Source organism: Hemitrygon akajei, chromosome 22, assembly GCF_048418815.1.
Source record: "Hemitrygon akajei chromosome 22, sHemAka1.3, whole genome shotgun sequence".
Classification (NCBI taxonomy): Eukaryota; Metazoa; Chordata; class Chondrichthyes; order Myliobatiformes; family Dasyatidae; genus Hemitrygon; species Hemitrygon akajei.
This window is the reverse complement of record NC_133145.1, coordinates 61,642,021-61,663,380: the sequence shown is the minus strand read 5'-3', so window position 1 is coordinate 61,663,380 and position 21,360 is coordinate 61,642,021. Positions and strand designations below refer to the sequence as shown.

The 21,360-nt window shown below is 41.8% G+C and overlaps 1 protein-coding gene across 2 annotated transcripts in view; it reads right to left on the bottom strand.

The window, feature by feature from the left end:
* ern1 (endoplasmic reticulum to nucleus signaling 1) overlaps nt 1–21,360 on the bottom strand; it is a 96,046-nt gene that overhangs the window by 7,768 nt on the left and 66,918 nt on the right. For both annotated transcript variants that reach the window (XM_073026409.1, XM_073026410.1), the window contains 11 exons: nt 19,336–19,454; nt 18,370–18,555; nt 16,864–17,128; nt 14,910–15,000; nt 14,289–14,478; nt 13,108–13,207; nt 11,154–11,353; nt 6,818–6,965; nt 3,560–3,687; nt 3,267–3,390; nt 477–544 (listed from right to left, as the gene is read on the bottom strand). In XM_073026409.1, the coding sequence (XP_072882510.1) occupies nt 477–544; nt 3,267–3,390; nt 3,560–3,687; nt 6,818–6,965; nt 11,154–11,353; nt 13,108–13,207; nt 14,289–14,478; nt 14,910–15,000; nt 16,864–17,128; nt 18,370–18,555; nt 19,336–19,454 (1,619 nt within the window). The remainder of the gene's footprint in view (nt 1–476; nt 545–3,266; nt 3,391–3,559; nt 3,688–6,817; nt 6,966–11,153; nt 11,354–13,107; nt 13,208–14,288; nt 14,479–14,909; nt 15,001–16,863; nt 17,129–18,369; nt 18,556–19,335; nt 19,455–21,360) is intronic.

The window sequence follows — 21,360 nt, the reverse complement described above, 5'->3', positions numbered from 1 at the left end:
CAGGTTTATTATCACTGACATACTGTATGTCATGAAATTTATTGTTTATATGACATTGCTGTCATCAAGGAGGTGATACAGGTGCCTGAAAGCAAACAATATGTATATGAAACATTTAGAAGTGTGTGTGTATATATTATTAGTTTCTTCAGCCAATAGGCATGGATCACACACTTCTTACTGTAATTTACAGTCATTATTAGGGATTTCACTGTACTGTTGCCACATGACAACAAATTTCACGATATACACCGGTGATATTAAACCTAATTCTGATATGTCAGTGATAATAAGCCTTGTTTCACAAATGAATTCAACTGCTAAATGACACTGGCAAATCAGAGTAGAAATATCTGCAGTAAATTAAATTTTAACAACTCACCTAAAGGACATACAACTGCAAATGAATACAAAATATTTCATTTGGATATTAATTGATTTTAAAGCAGTGATATTTGAAGAATTGGTGCTGTTACCTTGTTCCTCATTGCACGTAGCAGGTCTCTCACCGAACTCCCTTTGTATGACCGGAATTTTCGGAGATCTACAAAGAGAAGCTAGGTTGAGATTTCGTACACTCTGGTTCACACTGTCATCAACCAACAGACAACCGGCTTGAGTGGGCAGAAATCAGATGGCAATTAAACCCAACGTTGACTCATTCTCGCGGAACTGTTGCCTGTGGAGAATGTGCTGCCTTTGTATATCATGAGTTCATCTAAAATTGCAATATTGAGCCCAATTCCACAGCTTTGGAGATGGAGCAGGGATTACCAGCAAGTCTATTACAATAGGCATATGTACATATGCCTTCATTCATTCATCATGTGCCCTGTCATATGACATGGGTGATCATCATCTTTCCAGAACCAAAGCTGTTCTTGACAAATTTTTCTACAGAAGAGATTTGCCATTGCCTTCTTCTGGACAGTGTCTTTACAAGACTGGTGACCCCAGCCATTATCAATACTCTTCAGAGATTGTCTGCCTGGAGTCAGTGGTCACATAACCAGGACTTGTGATATGCTGCTCATATAAACAGCCACCACCTGCTCCTATGGTTTTACGTGACCTGATCGAGGGCTAAGCAGGTGCAGAACTTTGCCCAAGGGTGACCTGCAGGCTAGCAGACAGAAGGAGAGCCTTACATCTCCACCGCGACACCTTACATAGGGTACAGATGCCACGAGAATGTGCTATTTGCAGCAGCAGCACAGTGCATCAGAGACAAACATGAGACCTAGTGGAAAGATCATAATGCATGATATTGTCCCACCTGGAGGAAGAGACTGAGTTGTTACCATGGAGTAATTAAAGGATAACTATGTTCAGAGGCAGAACGATTAGGAACAAAAGGCACATATTTAAGCACAACAGCAAAAGAACCAGAGTAAACAAGAGAATTTTAACATAATGACTTTTTCCCCCAAAGCAGAAATGACTTGCCCCAAGGGGGCATAATTTTAAGGTGATTGGAGGAAGGTATGGTAGGTGGGATGTCAAAGGTGCCAGGGGTAGTGGCAGAGACAGACACATTAGGGAAATTTATGAAACTCTTAGATAGACACATGGATGATAGAAAAATGGACAGCTATGTGGATGGGAAGGATTAGATTGATTTTAGAGAAAGATAAAGAGTTGTCTGAAGGTCCTGTGCTCTGCTATTCTATGCTTTATGTAATTTCTTGGCATTTAGAATTCACTTTCTGAAAATAAATCCCATCATTACTTTTAAAGGTCCTATGAATAAGTAATTGAAAGGAAATTCTTAAACAAGAAGGAAAAGTGGGAAGCGCCACTTGGATAATGAGACAATATATATATACAGTTGAGCCAGATGACATTCCCATGTGCTGAACGAAACTCTTATATCTTTATGAGACCTAACATGAAAACTTTGAAATAGTAAACATTTACAATGACATTAAATATACAAAAAACTGCATATTTGTGCCTCTCAGTCAAGTAAGAGTATCTTTTCATTTTAAAATTAAAGTGAATTAAAAAGAATATTCTGAGGCCTAGTAAGGCATTGGTCAGATGACATCTGGAGTACTGTGGGCAGTTTTGGACTCCATGTCTAAGAAAGGAAGTAGTAGCATTGGAGAGGATCCAGAAGAGGTTTATGAGAATGATCATGTGAATGAAAAGGTTAACGTAAAGTTTGAAGAGTCTTTGATGGTTCTGGGCTTGTACTCACTAAAGTTTAGAAGAATGAGGGGGAATCTCATTGATGCCTGTTGAATATTGAAAGGCCTCAATAGAGTGAATGTGGAGAGGTGTTTTCCTATAGTGGGGGAGTCTAGGACCAGAGGATACTGGCTCAGAATAGAGAGACGTCCCTTTGGAACAGAGATGAGAGGAATTTCTTTAGCCAGAGGTCGGTGAGTCTGTGGAATTCGTTGTCACAGACCGCTGTGGAGGCCAAATCATTCAGTACATTTACAGCGGTTCTTGATTAGTAAGGGCATCAAAGGTTACAGGGAGACGGCAGGAGTATGGCATTGAGAGGGATAAGAAAAGCCATACAGGGAATGGCACTGCAGAGTCAGGGGGCTGAATGCTTCAATGTCTTACAGTCTTTATAAACAAGGCACAGCTCTCTCTCCACAGATTAATATTTTGCTTTCTCCATGGATTAAGGCCGTTCTCTTGTCTCAGTTCGCGCTTTATCCTTTTCTCCTCAACCGTCAGGACAGGCTCTTGAACCGGAGGGGATACCATCACTCAAATGTTCCCACAACCAATGGGCACACTCTCAAGGGCTCTTCATTTCATGTTCTTGATAGTTATTGCTTATTTATTTAATATTATTTTGTTTCTTTTCTCTTTTTGGATTTGAACAGTTTGTTGTCTGGTTGCTCGTCTGTCTTGTGTGTGGTCTTCCATTGATGCTATTGTGTTTCTCTGTATTTACTGTGATTGCCACAAGGGTTGTGTATGTGGTGACATACATGTACTTCAATTATAAATTTACTTTGAACTTTAAACTGTGCTTTTTTTAAAGCTTCAACAGACATTCCCCTCTGGTTTTTGCTCTAGTGAACTTTCTTGTGTGACCTCAGTTTAAAATGTGAGAAAATGGGCTTCATTCTGGCTCAGTAAATGGGAATCAATTTGACAAAGCTACCTCTGATCCCATTAACACAGTTCAGCCCTGAGGAAAGGAAAATGAGTAGCATACTCTGTAAAACAGTGGTAAGGATGAATCAGCAGGATTTAAAATTAAGCAATTAGTTAGAGTAAAATCCATACGATGCACCCACCTGTCTGCAGAGGCACAGTGATATGAAGTTTCCAGTCACCCTGAACAACACCTCTCCCTCCTCTCTCCAATTCCCTTACTATTGGTCCATCCAGAGGCTCCTTTTCTATTCGATCACTGACGTCCTGTAACAATTAATCCAAGAATGACTTAATTGGTGAATAGATCTACAGAGAACAGCTTGGAAATGTTCCAATTCTGATACACGTGGAATCTTTCAGCTTTACGGACCATCGGTTGTATTTGCTGCAGAGTAAGATATTTGGCTCGGCATTGAATGAAATCTGAGCAAACCTGGAAAAACTGAAGCTGCTTCTCAAGACTCCAAAAGAAAGGATTTTTCAGGACACGCTTGGCAGAGGGGCGTTTTTGAGGGTCCATGTTTATCATCTCTTGAATTAAGTCACGAGCAATAATATCATCTAGAAAGAGAAGCAGTGAATTACTGATAAATTTACATTATTCATTAATTAGTTACTGTCAGTTATATGTTCTGTGCTGAGCACCTTGGCCTGGAGGAATATTATTTTGTTTGGCGGTGTACACGTATATGGCTGAATGACAATAAACCTGAAATGCATTCAGAGGGAGCAGCCTCTTGATGTGCCACCTGATGAAAGAGCAGCCCCCCAGTCTCCCAAACACAAGATGACCAAGCCGAAGGCCAAGAACTTATGGCCGAAAAATGCTCATCATTTCTGATGACACATCAGTGTCCTGAAACTTTCCTGTTTTCTCTTCAAAGTCATGCAGTGCTTCCAGTATTTCAGATTTCCAGCATCAGGGAACACTTCAAAGTCAACTCAAAGTAAATGTATTATCAAAGTGTGTACAATAATGTGCAAAACTCTTAGCTAGGGTGCCTCAGACTTCGGCACAGTACTGTACTGTCTCCACAACAAAAATTCATGAGATATGTGAGGGATGATAAACCTGATTCTGATCTGGGTCTCTACTGTGGACTGAGAGTGGGAAGGGGACAGGGGGAGGGGAATAATGGGAGGCAAAAGGGGAAGGGATCAGGGAGGGAACAGGAAGCACCAGAGAGACATTCTGCAATTATCAATAAACCAATTGTTTAGAATCAAGCGACGTTGCCTGGTGTCTCAGGGCTGGGTGGGTCTGCATCTATTCCACCAGAACCCCTGCCCCTGCACTTCTTCTATGCAACCTGTCCCACACCCCTCCATCCTCACCATTCCCAATATCATTTGCTCCCACCAGATTTGCAAACTCACTCTCTGCTCCATTTTGACAAATACAGTACTGTGTAAAAGTCCTAGGCATCCTAGCTTTATGTACAGTATGTGCCCAAGACCTTTACACAATACTGTACTACTTTGAGATTCATTTCTTGCAGGTATTCATAGGAAAATAAGAAATACAATAGAATATATGAAATAAATAAACAAAGACTGACAAACAACCAAAGTAGAGCAATTGTGCAAATAAAAGAATAGGTAATGCTGAGAACGTGAGTTGTAGAGTTCTTGAAAGTGAGTCTGTAGGTTGTGAAATCAATTCAGCAGTGAGGTGACTGAAATATCCATGCCTGACAGTCGTAGGTCCTTAATGACTGATACGGCATTCTAGTGATAATAGTTCATGTAAATGTGCTCATTGGTGGGAGGACTTTGTCTGTATCCACCACTTTCTGTTTGTTGCTTGGAGAAGGGAATAGGCCGGTCCCAAGGATTGGGCTGGTGAATCTTTGTTGCACACCCCCTATGACAAATATGTCATAAAACTCAAAAGATTCTGCAAATGTTGAAATCTGGAGTAATTTCAAGCATTTGCAGAACTTCTTGCACTCTTTTAGGAAAGAAAGAAGCTCTCTTTCAGACTAAGACCCTTCATCCAGGTCTTGAATCAGGGTCACAACCCAAAATGTCAACTATTTATTCCTTTCCATAGATGCTGCCTGACCTACTGAGTTTCCCCAGCATTGTGAGTGTGTGTTAGACAGCTATATTGTTTCCCTGGTAAGAAAAACAAAATTGCAGAGTTCTCCTGGTGTGATCTCACCAAGGACCCTGTACAATTTCAGTAAGACACCATTGTCCTTTATTGAAATCTTCTTGCAATGAAGGTCACAGTGAATTAGATATTTGCTGTATTACATGTTTGCTCGCAGTGACTGATGTGCAAGGATACCCTGATCACACTGTGTAAAAATGTTCACCGACTTAATCACTAGTTAAATCAACAGTGAAAAATGGAGGGCTATGAGGGAGAGAAGGATTAAATTAATCTTGTACAACCTCATGGGCTGAAGTACTGTGCTATACTGTTTTATATTCTTATGTAGGCAATAACTGTTCCTGAACCTGTGGTGTGGGTCCCAAGGCTCCCCCCTCTGCTCCTAACCAGGAAATCACAGCCTGTACAGATTAGAAACAACATCCCCACCTCGCAGACAATCAACACTGGTGCACCTCGGGGATGTGTGCTTAGCCCACTGCCCTACTCTCTCTAGTCATGACTGTGTGGCTAAGCATAGCTCAAATGTCATCTATAAATTTGCTGACAATACAACCAATGTTGGTAGAAATTCAGATGGTGACAAGAGGGCGTACGGGAGCCAGATATACCAGCTAGTTGAGTGGTGCCACAGCAACGATCTTGCACTTAACATCACTAAGACCAAAGAGCTGATTTGGACTTCAGAAGGGTGAGATGAGGGAACACAAACCAATCCTCATAGAGGGATCAGAAGTGGAAAGAGTGAGCAATTTCAAGTTCCTGGGTGTCAAAATCTGAGGATCTAACGTGGACCCAACATATCGATGCAGCTATATTTCATTAGGAGCTTGAGGAGATTTGGTACAGATGTACCGTGGAGAGCATTCGGACTGGCTGCATCACTGTCTGATATGGGGGTGGGTGGGGAGAGCTACTACACAGGATCAAAATAAACTGCAGTGTTGTAAACTTGGTCAACTCCATCATGGGGTCTAGCCTCCACAGTATTGAGGACATCTTCAAAGGGCGATGCCTCAAAAAGGCGGCTCCATCATTAAGGACTCCTATCACCCTCTTCTCATTGTTACCATCAGGAAGGAGATATAGAAACCTGAAGAAACACAATCAGTGTTTCAGAAACAGCTTTTTCCCCTCTGCCACTTGATTTCTGAATGGACACTGAACCCATGAACACTACCTCACCCCACACACACACACTCACGCATTCACACACACTCACTCACTCTTACTGTAATGCAGAGTTTTTTCTCTATTATCATGTATTGCATTGTACGGCTGCCACAAGTTCATAAATTTCACAACATATGCCGGTGATATTAAACCTGATTCTGATGTTCTAACACTAGGCCTTTGTTTTCCATACCCAAGAGATGATTTGACATTTATTCACATTATACTACATTTATTGTGCATTTTCAAATTCACTCAAAGGTTAAATTGCTTTGCCTTCTCTTTGCAATTCACAATCCCACCCAATTTCATATTTTAAATATTACTTCAGCCCCTCATCCAAATCAGGAAAGCTTCTGGTCTAAGGAGTTTTGTTAGGGCACCAATGTTAAGACTTACCATGTACATCAGGTTTTAAATGTTGAAGGTTGCTGACACCCAGTAAGATATTGGCCTGTCGCTGCAGGGCCTTTCCGAAAGGGTGACTCCCTTCAGAAATCACGTAATAGAACACACAACCAGCGGAGAAAATATCCACCGCACAAGTCTGAGGAGAGACACAGATGTTAGCTTGCAACATATCAGCGGTGGCTCACTGAATATCAAAGTTCAAAGTAAGCTTACTATCAAAGTACATATACAACCCTGAGATCTGTTTTCCTGTGGGTGTACTCAATAAATCCAAGAAACATAATAGAATCAATGAAAGACCACACACAACAGGATGGACAAACAACCAATGAGGGAGGGAGGGAAGGAAGGAGGGAGGGAGGGAGGAAGGAAGGGAAAATGAATAAATGAATGAATGAATGAATAAATCAATCAATCAATAAATAAATAACTCGAAGAGTCTTTGAAAGCAAGTCCATAGGTTGTGGTAACAGTTCAGCAATGGGGTGAGTGAAATTGAGTGAAGTTAACCCCACTGGTTCAAGAGCCTGATGACTGAGGGATAATAACTGTTCGTGAACCTGATGGTGTGAATCCTGAGGCAGCATCGAGAAGAGAGTATGTCCTGGGTGGTGGATGTCCCTGATGATGGATGCTGCTTTTCTCAATGGTGGAGAAGGTTTTACCCATGATAGACTGGGCTATATTCACTACCTTTTTTAGGACTTTCCATTCAAGAGCATTGGTGTTTTCATACCAGGCTGTGATGCAGCCAGTCAATATACTCTCCACCACACATCTATAGAAGTTTGCCAAATCTTTGCAAACTCCTAAGTAGAGGCACTGTATGCTTTCTCCGTAACTGCACTTAACGTGCTGGGCCCAGAGAAGATCCTCTGAAATGATAACACTGAGAAGTTTAAAGTTGCTGACCTTCCCCAACTCTGATTCCCCGATGAGGACTGATTCATGGACCTCCAGTTTCTTCCTCCTGAAGTCAATAATCAGATTCTTGGTCTTACTAACATTAACTGAGAGGTTATTGTTGTGCCACCACTCAGCCAGACTTTCAATCTCCCTCCTCTGATTCATCACCACCTTTGATTTGAACAATGGCAGTGGTGTCATCAGCAAAATAAGGCATTGGAGCTGTGCTTAGTCTCACAGTCCTAAGTGTAAAGCGAGTAGAGCAGAGGGCTAAGCACACAGCCTTGTGGTGCTTCTGTGCTGGTGGAGATTGTGGAGATGTTGCCAATCAGACTGTGGTCTGAAAGTGAAGAAATCGAGGATCCAATTCCACAAAGAGGTATCGAGGTCAAGGTCTTGAAGCTTTCTGAATAGTTTTAAGGGTATTATAGTATTGAATGCTGAGTTGAAATCGATAAAGAACACCCTGATTTATGCATCTTTAGTGTCCAGATGTTCCAGAGTTGAGAGAAGAACGAATGAGATGGCATCTGCTGTGGACCTGTTGTTCTGGTAGGCAAACTGGAGCAGAGCCAAGTCACTTCTCAGGCAGGAGTTGATATGTTTCATTACCAACCTCTTAAAACACTTCATCACTGTGGATTTAAGTGCTCCTGGATGATAGTCATTGAGCAGATTACCACGTTCATCTTAGGCACTGGTATAACTGAAGCCGGCTTGAAGCAGGCTGGTACATCGGACTGCTAAAGCGAGAGGTTAAAGATATTGGTCAACAGCCAGTTGATCAGCATCTGTCTTCAATACTCAGCCAGGTACCCACGTGGGCCAAATGCTTTCCATGGATTCACCCTTCTGAAGGATGCTTTCAAGTTGACTTCAGACTGAAATCACAAGGTCATCAGGGGATATGGGAGTTTGTGAAGGTACCTCGGAGACTATTGAACAAGGAAAAGGGAGACTACAGCAAAGGAAATGTTAAAAATTAAAAACAGGATTGAAGTAGCATTAGTGTGAGTGAGTGCTTATGGCTGGCAGAGACTAGATCAAGGATCAACTTTATTTGCCATATTCATTACATGTATTAGCTGTCTGCTGTGGTGTGTTGGCCAGGATGTGACGTGCAACAGAAAACAGTTATAAAGAGTCATATAAAAGAAAAAAGAAAAAAGTTAATAAAGTTAGAGGTTAAAGAGCTAAATAGTACATAAATAAATAACTGCATGGATTTATAATGCGAACAATATTACAAATAGTGGTTTAAAGTGTCTACATGGGCCAAAGGGCCTTTTCTCAATGACATGACGTTGGCTGACATGCCAGCTCTGTACGTCAGAAATGAGACCTTTTCAATCAGGGGGAGGTAAATGGCCCCAAGCCACAACTTGAAAGATAACAAGGGGAGTTCATTCAATGATCATTATAACAATTATCTCTCAACCAATATTCCTCAGCAGACTCCAGCTATCATCACCTGGTTCTCTGTAAGTCTTGCTAGGCACAAATTAAAAACTGGTTTGCCAAAACAACTTAATGTGGTTACACGTCTGGAGCACAGAATAGTTTTCCATTCAATTTAATACACAGAGATTTATCTTAAATCTGGGAAGATTTCCAGTTCAACAAGTCTCCAGAGCTGAGACTTATGTGTGTCTAGATTGTATCTCTGGTGAAAATAATGAGTCATTAGCTGAACTTGATTTATAAACTGAAGATCATAAAGACAAAAATGCTGGTATTACACAGCAAACATGTTAGTGCCTGAACACAAGGGAAAGGAAGAGTTGTACACATTAGACCACAACTTTTTTGCCAGAGCTGCTGTTTATGTGCAAAAAATTCAATCTCATTTTGTTCTTCAGTGTTGGGAAACCGAGTGATACCACTGGCAAAATGAATACTGCCCAGTGGGGGAGAGCACTTGTCAGCCACAGGGCAAAACTCTTTCAGCACCAGCCTCAGAGAGGCACCCCTCCTACTAATGTGTTACACTTCCATATACCCTGTCACCTGTCTGAATCAGTGGAAAAGCATCAGACAGCAGCAGTGATGTAAACTCATTGGATTGGGGACTATACTGAGATGGTACCAACTGATTTCATGGAAAAGTATTAAAAATGTAAGATTTGAAATAAAGAAAGATTCATCCAGTGAAAGGCGGTCTCTCTGCCCTTCTCTCTGCCCTTTAACTGATCAACTGTAAACCTGTTAATTTTCAGTTTGGTTTAGTGATTTTAAGTACCTCCTTGGTTTAGCACCGCAATTGCCCTTTCACTTGGGCACTACCCTGGAAATATTACAGTGATTCAGCCTGTCAGAGTTCAACAATAAAAGCGGTCACAGCTCACACACCTTACTGCTGTGTGTGCAAAAGGTGGGGTGTGTGTAGAACGGCTGAGGTGAAAGTCGAAGCCTTGCTGCTCCGACTAGGCTTTTGCGGTACTGCCTTTCACCTCCACAGCCCACTTCAAGCCTCAATCACATTCTGGGTCAGATTCAGAAAACACTTGCTGAGACGGTGGTTAATGTTCGCAGAAAGGAGCAGTGAGAGCATGGGTACACTTCATTCTTCAAGTGAAAATTGGCAGGTTCGTCTTACAGAGAAGCATCGAAGTCTCCTGTGTCTCAAATGATTTGAGTAAACTTCTCGTCTGAGCCAACCCTTGTGAACTCTGCTTATCCACTGACCTGTGGTGATCACAAAATTCAGTACTAATGTCCTGGGAGTTAAAACAGTTCAGATCGAATGTTTTGGAACTGGAATAAGAGTTGGTTAATTATTGTCACATGTACTGAGATAGAGTGAAGAGCTTGTCTTGCATACTCTTCATACAGATCTAATCATTACACAGTGTAGTGAGGTAGAACAAGGCAAAACAATAGCAGAATGAACAATAAAATGTAAAAGCTAGAGAAAGAGCAGTGTACGTAAACAATAAGGTTCAAGATCATAATGAGGTAAATTATGAGGTCAAGAGTTCATCTTATTGTATCAGGGAAGCATTTAATATTCTTTTAACAGTGGGTAGAAGCTGTCCTTGAGCCTGCTGGTTATGTGCTTTCAGGTATTTGTATCTTCTGGCCCATGGGGGGAGAATGCTGTGTCCAAAAGTCTGTAGTTTCCTTAGGTCACGTGCAGAGCAGTTGCTGTACCAAGATGAGTTTTTATTACCAATAATAATTGGTAAGGGTCAACAGCTGCATGCAAAATTTCTTTATACTCCTGAGGAAGTAGAGGTTTTGCTGAGCATTCTTGGCTGTGGCAGTATAGACTTCCACACAAAACACCAATTTGCCTAATGCCTACGTAAAACCCTCTGCTATCACCTTCAGTCTGTAACCGAGCTCCACGCCCTCACAGTGAATGACAACTGCTGGCTTGTTGATACACGATTATGACAGACAGCTCTGATGAACTCACCGGATTTGCTTTGCAGTCTTCATTCAGCACCTCTGGAGCGATCCAGCCCTCAGTGCCTGGTACCCCTGACCTGCGGCTGAAACTGTGCCTGCCCACTGCCAGCTTCTTGCAGAGGCCAAAGTCGGAGATCATGGCCTTCACTCTCCCGTGGGCATTGGGCATGGAGATCAGTATGTTGTGTGGCTTTAAATCTCTGTGGACTGTGAGAGTTAGGGAACATTACAGAGATATAAATGACAACACAAATCTAAATGACCATTCCAAGAATGCCGAAACTAAGGAAAAGTAATGAAGCTGCTGGGTTATTGTCTGATAACACTGGACAACAAAGATTTTGCTCCATGAATACTTAAGCATTTATCTTATGTATTTTGGGCTGCTGATCATGAGCTTGCCTATATTTGTTATTTTAATTCATAATTCAAGTCAGAATATCTTTTGTCAAGATTAAGGCAGGGATTTTTGTTGGTCCACAAATCAAACAGGCAATTCGAATGACTTCCAGTGGGACCAGAGAAAAGTGAATGGAAGGCATTTAAGGATGATGTTGAAAATCTTTGTGGCAACTACAGAGCACTAAACTAGGTGCAGCTGGTCGACAACATGCTTCAAGCTTACTAACCATGAAGTGCAACATGTCAACTAAAGATTCAATTTCTGCATTCCCATTTAGACTTCTTCCCTGCAAATCTTGGTACTGTCAGTGACGAGCACGATGACAGGTTTCACTAGGACACTGTGGTCATGGAAAAGCAGTATCAGGGCAACTGGAATCCATCAATGTTGACTGATTATTGTTGGACAATTAAGCGAGAAGCCTCAGACACTGAGTACAAATGAAACATTTTTAGCTTGGTTGAACTGTTGCAAAGCGTCAGTACCATTATGCAATTAAAAGCATTACATTCAATCAAAGTTAATTTTTTTGTTTCTCCAAATTCCTACGTGATACAAGCAGTCTGAAATTATAATTGTGTTCAGCTTCAAGCAGTCTATCATAAACAAAAAAAATTCTGAGGAAGCAACACTTCTGAAAAATTTGTTGTCCAGTGTAATCCGCCAAAGTCCGAGGTTTAGTTTAAAAGCTACAATATTTAATTTGCTCCTTAGGTAACTTGCCATCTACTGCCACCTAATGGTTTGGTTAGTAATTGTGATCAGGAATTCAATGAAAATGTGCTTTGAAAAAATATTTGGAGAGTCAGTGGCACTATAGAGACAGGGCTTCAGCCCAACACATCTTGGCAAAATTTCTTGCCCACCTACACTAAATCAATAACTTGCACTGCAATTAAATTTCAATTAAGTAAAATTCTCTGCAGATCTGTGGGGACAAAGTTGATAAAACTGGAAAGTGCATTCAAACAGTTCCCGCACACATTATGCACTGCCCAGCCTCCTTTGGAACTGGATTACTGCACGATCCCATGAATAATGACCCTTCTGCTAGAGCAGCTGAGACAAAGGGAAGCTAAATATGTTTATGAAATACTGAGTGGACTAACTGGGCTGGTTTCTATGCTGTAACTTCCTGGAATACTCAATGGCAGGTGATTAAATTTGTCAATACAACTGTGCAACGTGGTTAGTACATTACCTCAAATAAATCCCACTACCTGCAATCACCATCACTTGACCCAGATACTGGACAACTCAAACTGGGCCTCCAAGGTTAGAAGAAAAATCTGTTTCAAACAAAAAATCAAATGAAGGATCTAAATCCATATTATTACTCAACATAAAATGGTAGCCTTTGTTGTATCGATATTTGAATGGGTAAAATTAAGGATGAAGAAATTCACTGGCCTGGATTTGGACAGAGAGCTCAGAATTGATTTTGCTTTTCCCTCCTCCCCTTCCCATTATGTGTGGCTTCCCCTTCACTACTGGGCTTGTGGGTGCTCTTAGTAACAACAAGGCCAAGGACCCTCGCTGGTGCATGCATTTTACTTACCAATATTGAGAGAGTGTAAATAAGCCAGACCAGACGTGGTTTGTTGAAGTAGAATTATAGGCTCCAAACCGTGGCGATCAAAGTCCTTCTGTTCAACATACTGACAGAGGGAAAATAAGGTTATTGACAAGAAAAAGATACAACTACAAAACACAACTTTAAAGAGTACACCAAAACATGGGAACATGAATTCTACCATTTGCAAAAATGGCCAATGCAGTCAGAGGATGTGCTGGGCACCCTACAAGTGTTGTCATGCTGCCAGCGTCAAAATAGCAGGTCTACGACTTACTAACCTGAACCCGTACAACTTCCGAATGGGGGAAGAAACCCATGCAGTTATGGAGAGAATGTACAAACTCCTTACTGACAACGGTAGAACTGAACCCAATTACTGTAAAGCGTTACGTTAACCACTAGCCACTCATTCGGTATTTTCCTTCACTACAGTGCTGATAAGCTGAAAACATCATGCGTCCGTTCTCAACTCAGCTGCCTCCTTCTCCTTTCCTGCCTGCCCCAGCTGCCCAGCAGCCTGCTCCAGCAGGAGTTTCAGATCCTCCTTTGCCAGCTTCAGCTGATGTTGTTAATGGACCAGAACCCAGAATCCTGGACCTCTGACCCAGACACAAGCCCGGAACCCACAGGAGGAGGAGGAAGTTAAGTTCAAATAATTCCACAATAAGGAGTTTGTGTCATTTGATAGTCTTGTTGTGTGGGGCTTTTCTTTGAATGGATCCTATTGAGTTTTATGGCTGCCTGCATGAAGATGAAGCTCAAGGTTGTATACTGTACATACTTCGATATTAAATATAATTTGAACTTTGAATGTCACTATGAGATCATTAGTCTGGCTACTGTATGATTGCTCTCAAGAGAAGGAAACACCCTCTTGAGTATGGGTTTATTCAAGTCCGCATTTACCGGTGTGGTTGATTAAAGCTTCAAGTTTATTTGTTCATTAAAATGCGTTGTTTGCGTTAACAACCAACACACCTGAGGGTATGCTGGGGGCAGCTCACAAGTGTCACCACACACAAAGACTATACTAATTAAAGACTACACTAATTACTCCATTAGGGACACATAGTACACACCACCCTTGCCAACAACTTTTACCTTCTAGGAAGAAATACATTTCATTCCTCTATAGGACACAAGTAACCCGCTGAAGTTCTCACCTCTTGCAGAGTGGCTGCGCACAACTCGGTGGCTATGTATTGGAACTGACGGTCCTTCTCGGTACAGAAGTAACGGATGACGTTTGGGTGCTCATCAGATTCACGAAGCAGCTGCACCTCTCTGTCTGCGAAGCTGAAGCACTCGGGCAAAATCCTCTTCACTGCCACGTAGCGGTCATCAAACTTGCCTCTTGAAGACAAAAAACAAGAATCGGTTTTATTTCGAAACATAAGGTGAAATAAGTCTTTTTACATCATTGACCAACACAGTCCGAAGACTGGCCACAACTCACTAACCCTAACCCTTATATCTTTGGAATGTGGGAGGGAAATGGATCATCCATGCAGTCATGGGGAGAACGTACAAACCTGTGGATGGCAGCAGGAATTGAACCCTGATCGGTGATCGCTGGTGCTGTAAAGGGATTGCGCTAAGCACTCTGCTACTGTACCGCCCAAAAGAATCCAGAAAGTTTTTTTTTAATTACCTGGATCAATCACTTAATGGAAGACAACTGTTTCAGGTTGAGCAGCCAGGACAGAAAATCTAATTTAAGGAGCCTTTCCCTGAGAATGACCGCATACCACATATTCCAGATTCTGGAAATGAATTGTACTTACTTAAACACGATAGTTCCTTCGGCACCATGTCCCAGGACATCCTTTGGATGAAACCCTATCTTCCCAACTCTCACAATATTAGAATCGTCATCTGAGGGACAAAGGCAAAAAGGTAAACCTGCTGTTTCCTTTCTGAGACAAGATACAGTATTACAAATTATGACTAGAATTCCCACCCACATTCCTAGAACTAATTTTCAAGGAATCATTTAAGATTTACACTGGCTTGATGCTGACCACAGTGAGATAATGGAGTCGCCTTCTCAGGCAATATGTTGGTTGTATTGGGATGTTAAAACAAAATCTCCGTATTTCACATGCACTGCTCCTCATTGTTTTAATCTTATCTGAAATAATATGGAACATATAGAACACTACAATGCAGTACAGGCCCTTCAGCCCACAATGTTGTGCCAACCTTTTAACCTACTCTAAGATCATCTAACCCTTCCCTTCTACATAGCCCTCCTATTTTCCTATCATCCATGTGCCTATTAAATGTCCCTAATGCATCTGCCTCGACCACCACCCTTAACATGTTCCACACACCCATCACTCTCAGTGTAAAAAAAACCTTACCTCTGACATCACCCTCAAACCTTTCCTCCAAAGCACCTTAAACCTATGCCTTTTTGTGTTAGCAGGGGCAGCATGTGTCTCTTGCATTTCAAACTACTGGGTATTGGGAATTGGTTATACATTGAGAAAGATCTCTGGAATCCCCCCCCCCACCCCCCCCCGTACACTGAGCCAGATAAACAGCGTGGAGTTGGTGAATGATATGACTCGAACAGCACCCGAACAAAAAAACTGCCTGCAGGCAAGAACTTCATTCTCCTGGCAAAGTAACTCCAACCACAGACATGTCCAGTGCTCAGTTGAGCACTGCCTCGGGATCCTGACACAGCGAGACTCCTCGCTATTCAGCCAGTGTCTTTTACCCAGGCTGGAAATGGCTAATACGAGGGGGCACAAGTTTAAGGTGATTGGAGGAAAGTAGAGGGGGTGTCAGAGGTAGTTTCTTTTTTTAATAAAAACACGGAGTGGTGGGTTTGTAGAACGTGCTGCCAAGGGTGGTGGTAGAGGCAGATATATTAGAGACACCTAAGAGCCTCTTCGGGTAGCAGGGTGGAGAGAGGTGTAAGGCACTCCTTCCCTCCACTAGCCTGCAGGTCACCTCGGGCAAGGTGTAGCACCTGCTTAGCCCCACAGTTTGGGGTCACATGAGGCCATGGGAGCAGGCGGTGGATGGTCGAAAGAGCAGCCGGTGCATATCACAAGTCCTGGTTATGTGACCACTGACGCCAGGCAATCTCTGAAGACTATTGGTAATAGTTGTGGACACCCACCTTGTAAAGACACTGCTCAGAAGACGGCAATGGCAAACCACTTCTGCAGAAAAATTTGCCAAGAACAATCATGATCACCCACCTCATGACACAGCACATACTGATGATGGTGAAGAGACTCAAGAGAGACAAATGGATGATAGAAAAATGAAAAAATAGAAAAATGTAGGAGGGAAGCATTGTCATGATCTTGGAGTAGGTTAAAAGTTCAGCACAACATTGTGGGCTGAAGGGCCTGTACTGTGTTGTAATATTCTACCTTATATTCTAATGCTGGTGAAAACAGCACTCAGACTCCAGGTCCAGTACTGTAGTGTGTCAACCCAGTTACAGGAGCCGCTATAGTTCCAACCTGTCAGTATAAGGACCAATCTGTTAAAACTGATCTTGAGAATGAGCTAAAGATTAACAGGATGTAGCAATGTAATCCTGTTAAAAAATGTCTTCAAATAAAATTCCACTGAATAGTAACTTGCTTTTAACTATCTCTACGTAATGGTGTCAGTGTTGATCTCAGGTGACTGACCAAATTTTAAAAATTCATAATTAAAAATTTAAAACATTGGTGCCCCCTCCACATTCACCAGCAGGCTCTGACCCTTTACCTGCATCTTCTTGTTCTGTGGCCGAGCTGCCAAACTCAGAGATGGAATGATTTGAGTACATCGAATGGTTGGATACCCTCGGGGATGCGTTCGGAGTATTGGTGCTGGAGCTGTCTGTCCTCAGTCTGGGTGCTTCCACGAATTCAGACTCTGGACCCAGGAGCGGAGGGCGGAAAGCGATTTGCCGTTTCTGCATGAGCTCGAGCCTTTCCTCCAGGTGCCTCTGAAACTGCTCGTGCTGCCTCTGTTGTTGCTGCTGTACAGTCTGAACAGAACAAAGCCACTTTAAGCTGTTGACTTCTTCAGCCATTATATTAATTGATTACAGTTTCAGAGCTGCCAGCTGCTAAAATAGTAACAGATTTACTTAAAAAAAAACAGTCTGACCACTCTTGGAAAATTGTGTTCAGTTCTGGTCATCTTATTACAGGAAGGAAGTGGAAGCTTTAGAGAGGGTGCAGATGAGATCCATCAGGATGCTGACCGAGTTAAAGAGCATGTGTTATGAGGATAGCTTGAGTTATTCTCTTTGGAGTGAAGAAGGATAAAAGGGGGCTTGATAGAGGTGTACAAGATAGGAGCCACATATGAAGCTCAAAGTACATTTATTATCAAAGTATGTATATTATATACAACCTTGAGATTTGTCTTACAGGCAGCCACAAAAAAACCCAATAGAACACCTCGTGGAGCAGCAAGTTGAATTGGCCCCAAGACCCTGACCTTTTCAATCTGGTGGTGACAGACAGAGTGGACAGTCAGAGACTTTTCCCCAGGGTAGTAATGGCTGCACCCTGGAAGGGTGGGTTTCAGCAACCCGCTTGGTGTTCTAACGGAAAGTATGAGACTCTTTGCTGTCTTGGTGGATAAGAGCACTGTCTGATATGGTAGAGGGTCGCACTCTGTGTTGAACCCACAATGTTGTGCCAAACCAGCTAAAAAGCAAATCTTTAATAATTATTTAACCCAGTGTTAGTCACCTGCATTAATTTCTCTTTCAGTGGCTCAGAAAGAAGTAAATATTTCTGTGAAGCTCCCTGGACTATTTTATTATCCAAGTGCAACTTGCTAGGTGAGGTAATTTTGGGTATGAAGTAAAAAAGGATAGAAGATTAGTTTTACTTGTCCCAAGTACATCAAAACATACAGTGAAATGCATTGTTTTGTGTCAACAACCAAGACAGTCCAAGGAAGCGCTGGGGACAGCCTGCAAAAGTGTTGCTGTGCTTCGGGTGCTGACAAAGCCAGTTTGCCTTTGGAATATGGGAGAAAAGTGGAGCACCTGGAGGAAACGCACATGGTCATGGGGAGAGTGTAGGCCCCTTACAGACAGTGGCAGGAACTGAAACTCACTCGCTGTCGCCGGGGATGTGACAGCAAGAGTACAGAACTAATACAGTACCAGTTAAGTGTCACACTTTGTGACTACATTACCAAACACATCTATCTAAACACTGCCACAGCCAGTTATTCCATTGATTCTATCACAGCTTTAGGGTTCACTACCTTAGGATAGGTGATGACAAAAGCCACCCATCCAGCCAGCAGAAAGGTACTGAAGACGATGGTGGCCATATCTTTCAGCACTGAATCCACAGGAGCTTCATGCTTGGGCTGCGATTTGCTATATTTTTCTTTCAGATTGTTAAGAATGTCGAAGTCCTCCGCAACTTCATCAATGCTTGGGAAATGCTGAAACAAAATAATAAATAATAAAGGAATGTCTATGATGTCAATGTATGTACTGCCACAATGACAGATGGGCACACGAGCAGAGGCAGAGAGAGAGACACACACAGAAATTACTGGTGTTGTTAAACAATTACAACCAGTTCCCCAAAGCCAATAAACTGCTACAGAGACTCTGACCATTTTGGGTCCAGCTTTGGCCAAGCTGATGCTATGCTAAGCTGGGACATCACAGTCACATACACAAAATGCTGGAGGAATTCAGCAGGCCAGGTAGCATCTACGGAAAAGAGTAAACAGTTGATGTTTCGAGCCGAGACCCTTCATCACTCTTAACCCATGACCTCTAGTTGATAGTTCCACCCACCTCAGTACAAAAAGCCTGCTTGCATTTACCCTTTCTATACCCCTCAATTTTGTACACGTCTGTCAAATCTCCTCTCAATCTTCTACATTCCAAGGAATAAAGTCCTAACCTATTCAATCTTTCCATATAACTCAGGTCCTCCAGACCCAGATCATATTTTCTCTGTACTCTTTGGACTGTGGGAGGAAACTGGAGCACCTGGAGGAAACCCACACAGTCACAGGGAGAACATACAAACTCCTTACAGACAGCGGTGAGAACCCAGGTTACTGGCGCTGCAATAGTGTTACGCTAACCGCTACACTATCATGCCACCTCAATTTACTAACCCTAACCCGTAAGTTATTGGAATGCAGGAGGAAACCAACATGGTACTCTAGATCATACAAACATGGGATAAATTAAGACATACATACATCTTCAAATAGGTCATTCTGTGGGTTGGTGGTGATGATATCATCTGGAATTTTCTGTACATTTTCAGGGAAGTCATTAAGAATCTTGGTGTGAGCTGCCAGAGGCATTTCATGGTGACCTGTAGAAATTAGATCTATTAATGCAGAGCAGTGAACATCATACAACCCATAGTACAAGCCCTGAAATGAATAGTAAAGATAAATTAAAACAAAAGTCAACATAACTATTAGATATTGGAACATTTTACAACACTTCACTTTTCATACAAAGGTCACAGTATGTCTGCTATGATGGGAAGTATTCCTTGCACACAGATTAAGGCAGATGAACATTATGACCCAACATACCATAGACCGCCAGCAAACCTTTATAAAATCTGTGCAACATATTTACACACCAATTTCCAACCACAATAAAATGTCATTCTAAATGCTATTAATTTTTATCACAGAGACCGTTCTTAGACAGGAGGGGAATTCAAATAATGGATGAGAAAACTGAACCACAACCATATGGTGATTTCTTAGCAGATCAAATAATTTACACATGTGTGATGGAGGCAAGACCCCTTCTCTTCACCACTAGCATTTTCCAGATCTTTCCACATCAGTCCAGTCTGCATAAGGTACATGCTTTACCAAGGTATGTTTTGAAAATCTACTCGTTTAAGTTCAAAGCAACTGAGAAAGGAGACTTTCAATCTTTCAGTTATTTAGACCCAGGTTCCAAATCCATGGTAAAGACCACATAACTCTGCAATATGTCCAGCCATACACTTCTTATAAATGAGAGTCATGTGAGAAGATATTTCAATATTCATTCTAGGAGGGAGAAAAATATATTTCCTAAAGCCGCCAGGCCTTGACATCTAAATTACTGAGCCAGTGATACAGAATCAGAATTATTATCACCAGCATGTGTCATGAAATTTGTTAACTTAGCAGCAGCAGATCAATGCAATGCATAATATAGAAGAAATAAATAAGTCAATTACAGTATATGTATTTTGGAGATTAAAAATCATGCAAAAACAGAAATAATATATATTGAAAAAGTGAGGTTGTGTCCAAGGGTTCAATGTCCATTTAGGAATCAGATGGTAGAGGAGAAGAAGCTGTTCCTGAAATGCTAGAGTGTGTGCCTTCAGGCTTCTGTACCTCCTTCCTGATGGTAACAATGAAAAAGGGACCATCATGTTGAATTATATAGCAATACTGGCCCAAAATTTACCAAAGGAGATCTTGCTGGGTAGATGTCTGCCTACACAATGGACAGCAATCTCCCATTCAGATGTGACTCTCAGATACAGAACTGGCAACAACCCTCTATGTGCAACTACCAGGAAATTACAAAATTAACACTACCCCTGTTGGTGTTTATCCTAAACGTGAACAGAACCCCTAATCCATCCATTCGTCTTCTCAAATCTCTTTATTCCCCATGTCTTTTGAATGAAATAGATAATTTTGAGAAGTCACTTGACTAGGCAAGGAGAGGTGAAAAGCATTAAACGTTTTTACACAGAGAACAGACCAATACAGTCCAGTAACTGTAAGAGCTGTAGAGCAAGGCATCATAGAAGCAGGCCATTCAGCCCACAGAGTCCCATGCCAAACATCAACCACCCATTTACACCAATCCTATATCAATCTTTGTTTTTAAAATTCTTACTTTTTTTTTTTTTACCAATTCTTGCCTACACAGTAGTAACAATTTACAACAGTCTAACCAACCAACCTGTACAGATTTGGAACATGAAAGGAACTGAAGCATCCAGGGAACACACACACCAAGGTGTCATCAGTGACTAGGTGAACAGCTTCAGGTTCCTGAGTGTCAGCATCCCTGAAGACCTATCATGCACAGTATACTCAGTGGATTCTGGTTAATGGGGCAGTGAAAATGAGACTCATTACTTCAACAGGTTAGAACCTATGAAGAATTTGAAGGTATCCACAATAATCTTGAACGTTACAACGAAAATGAAGATTTGGAGGATACAATCATTGAACAGATTGTATGAA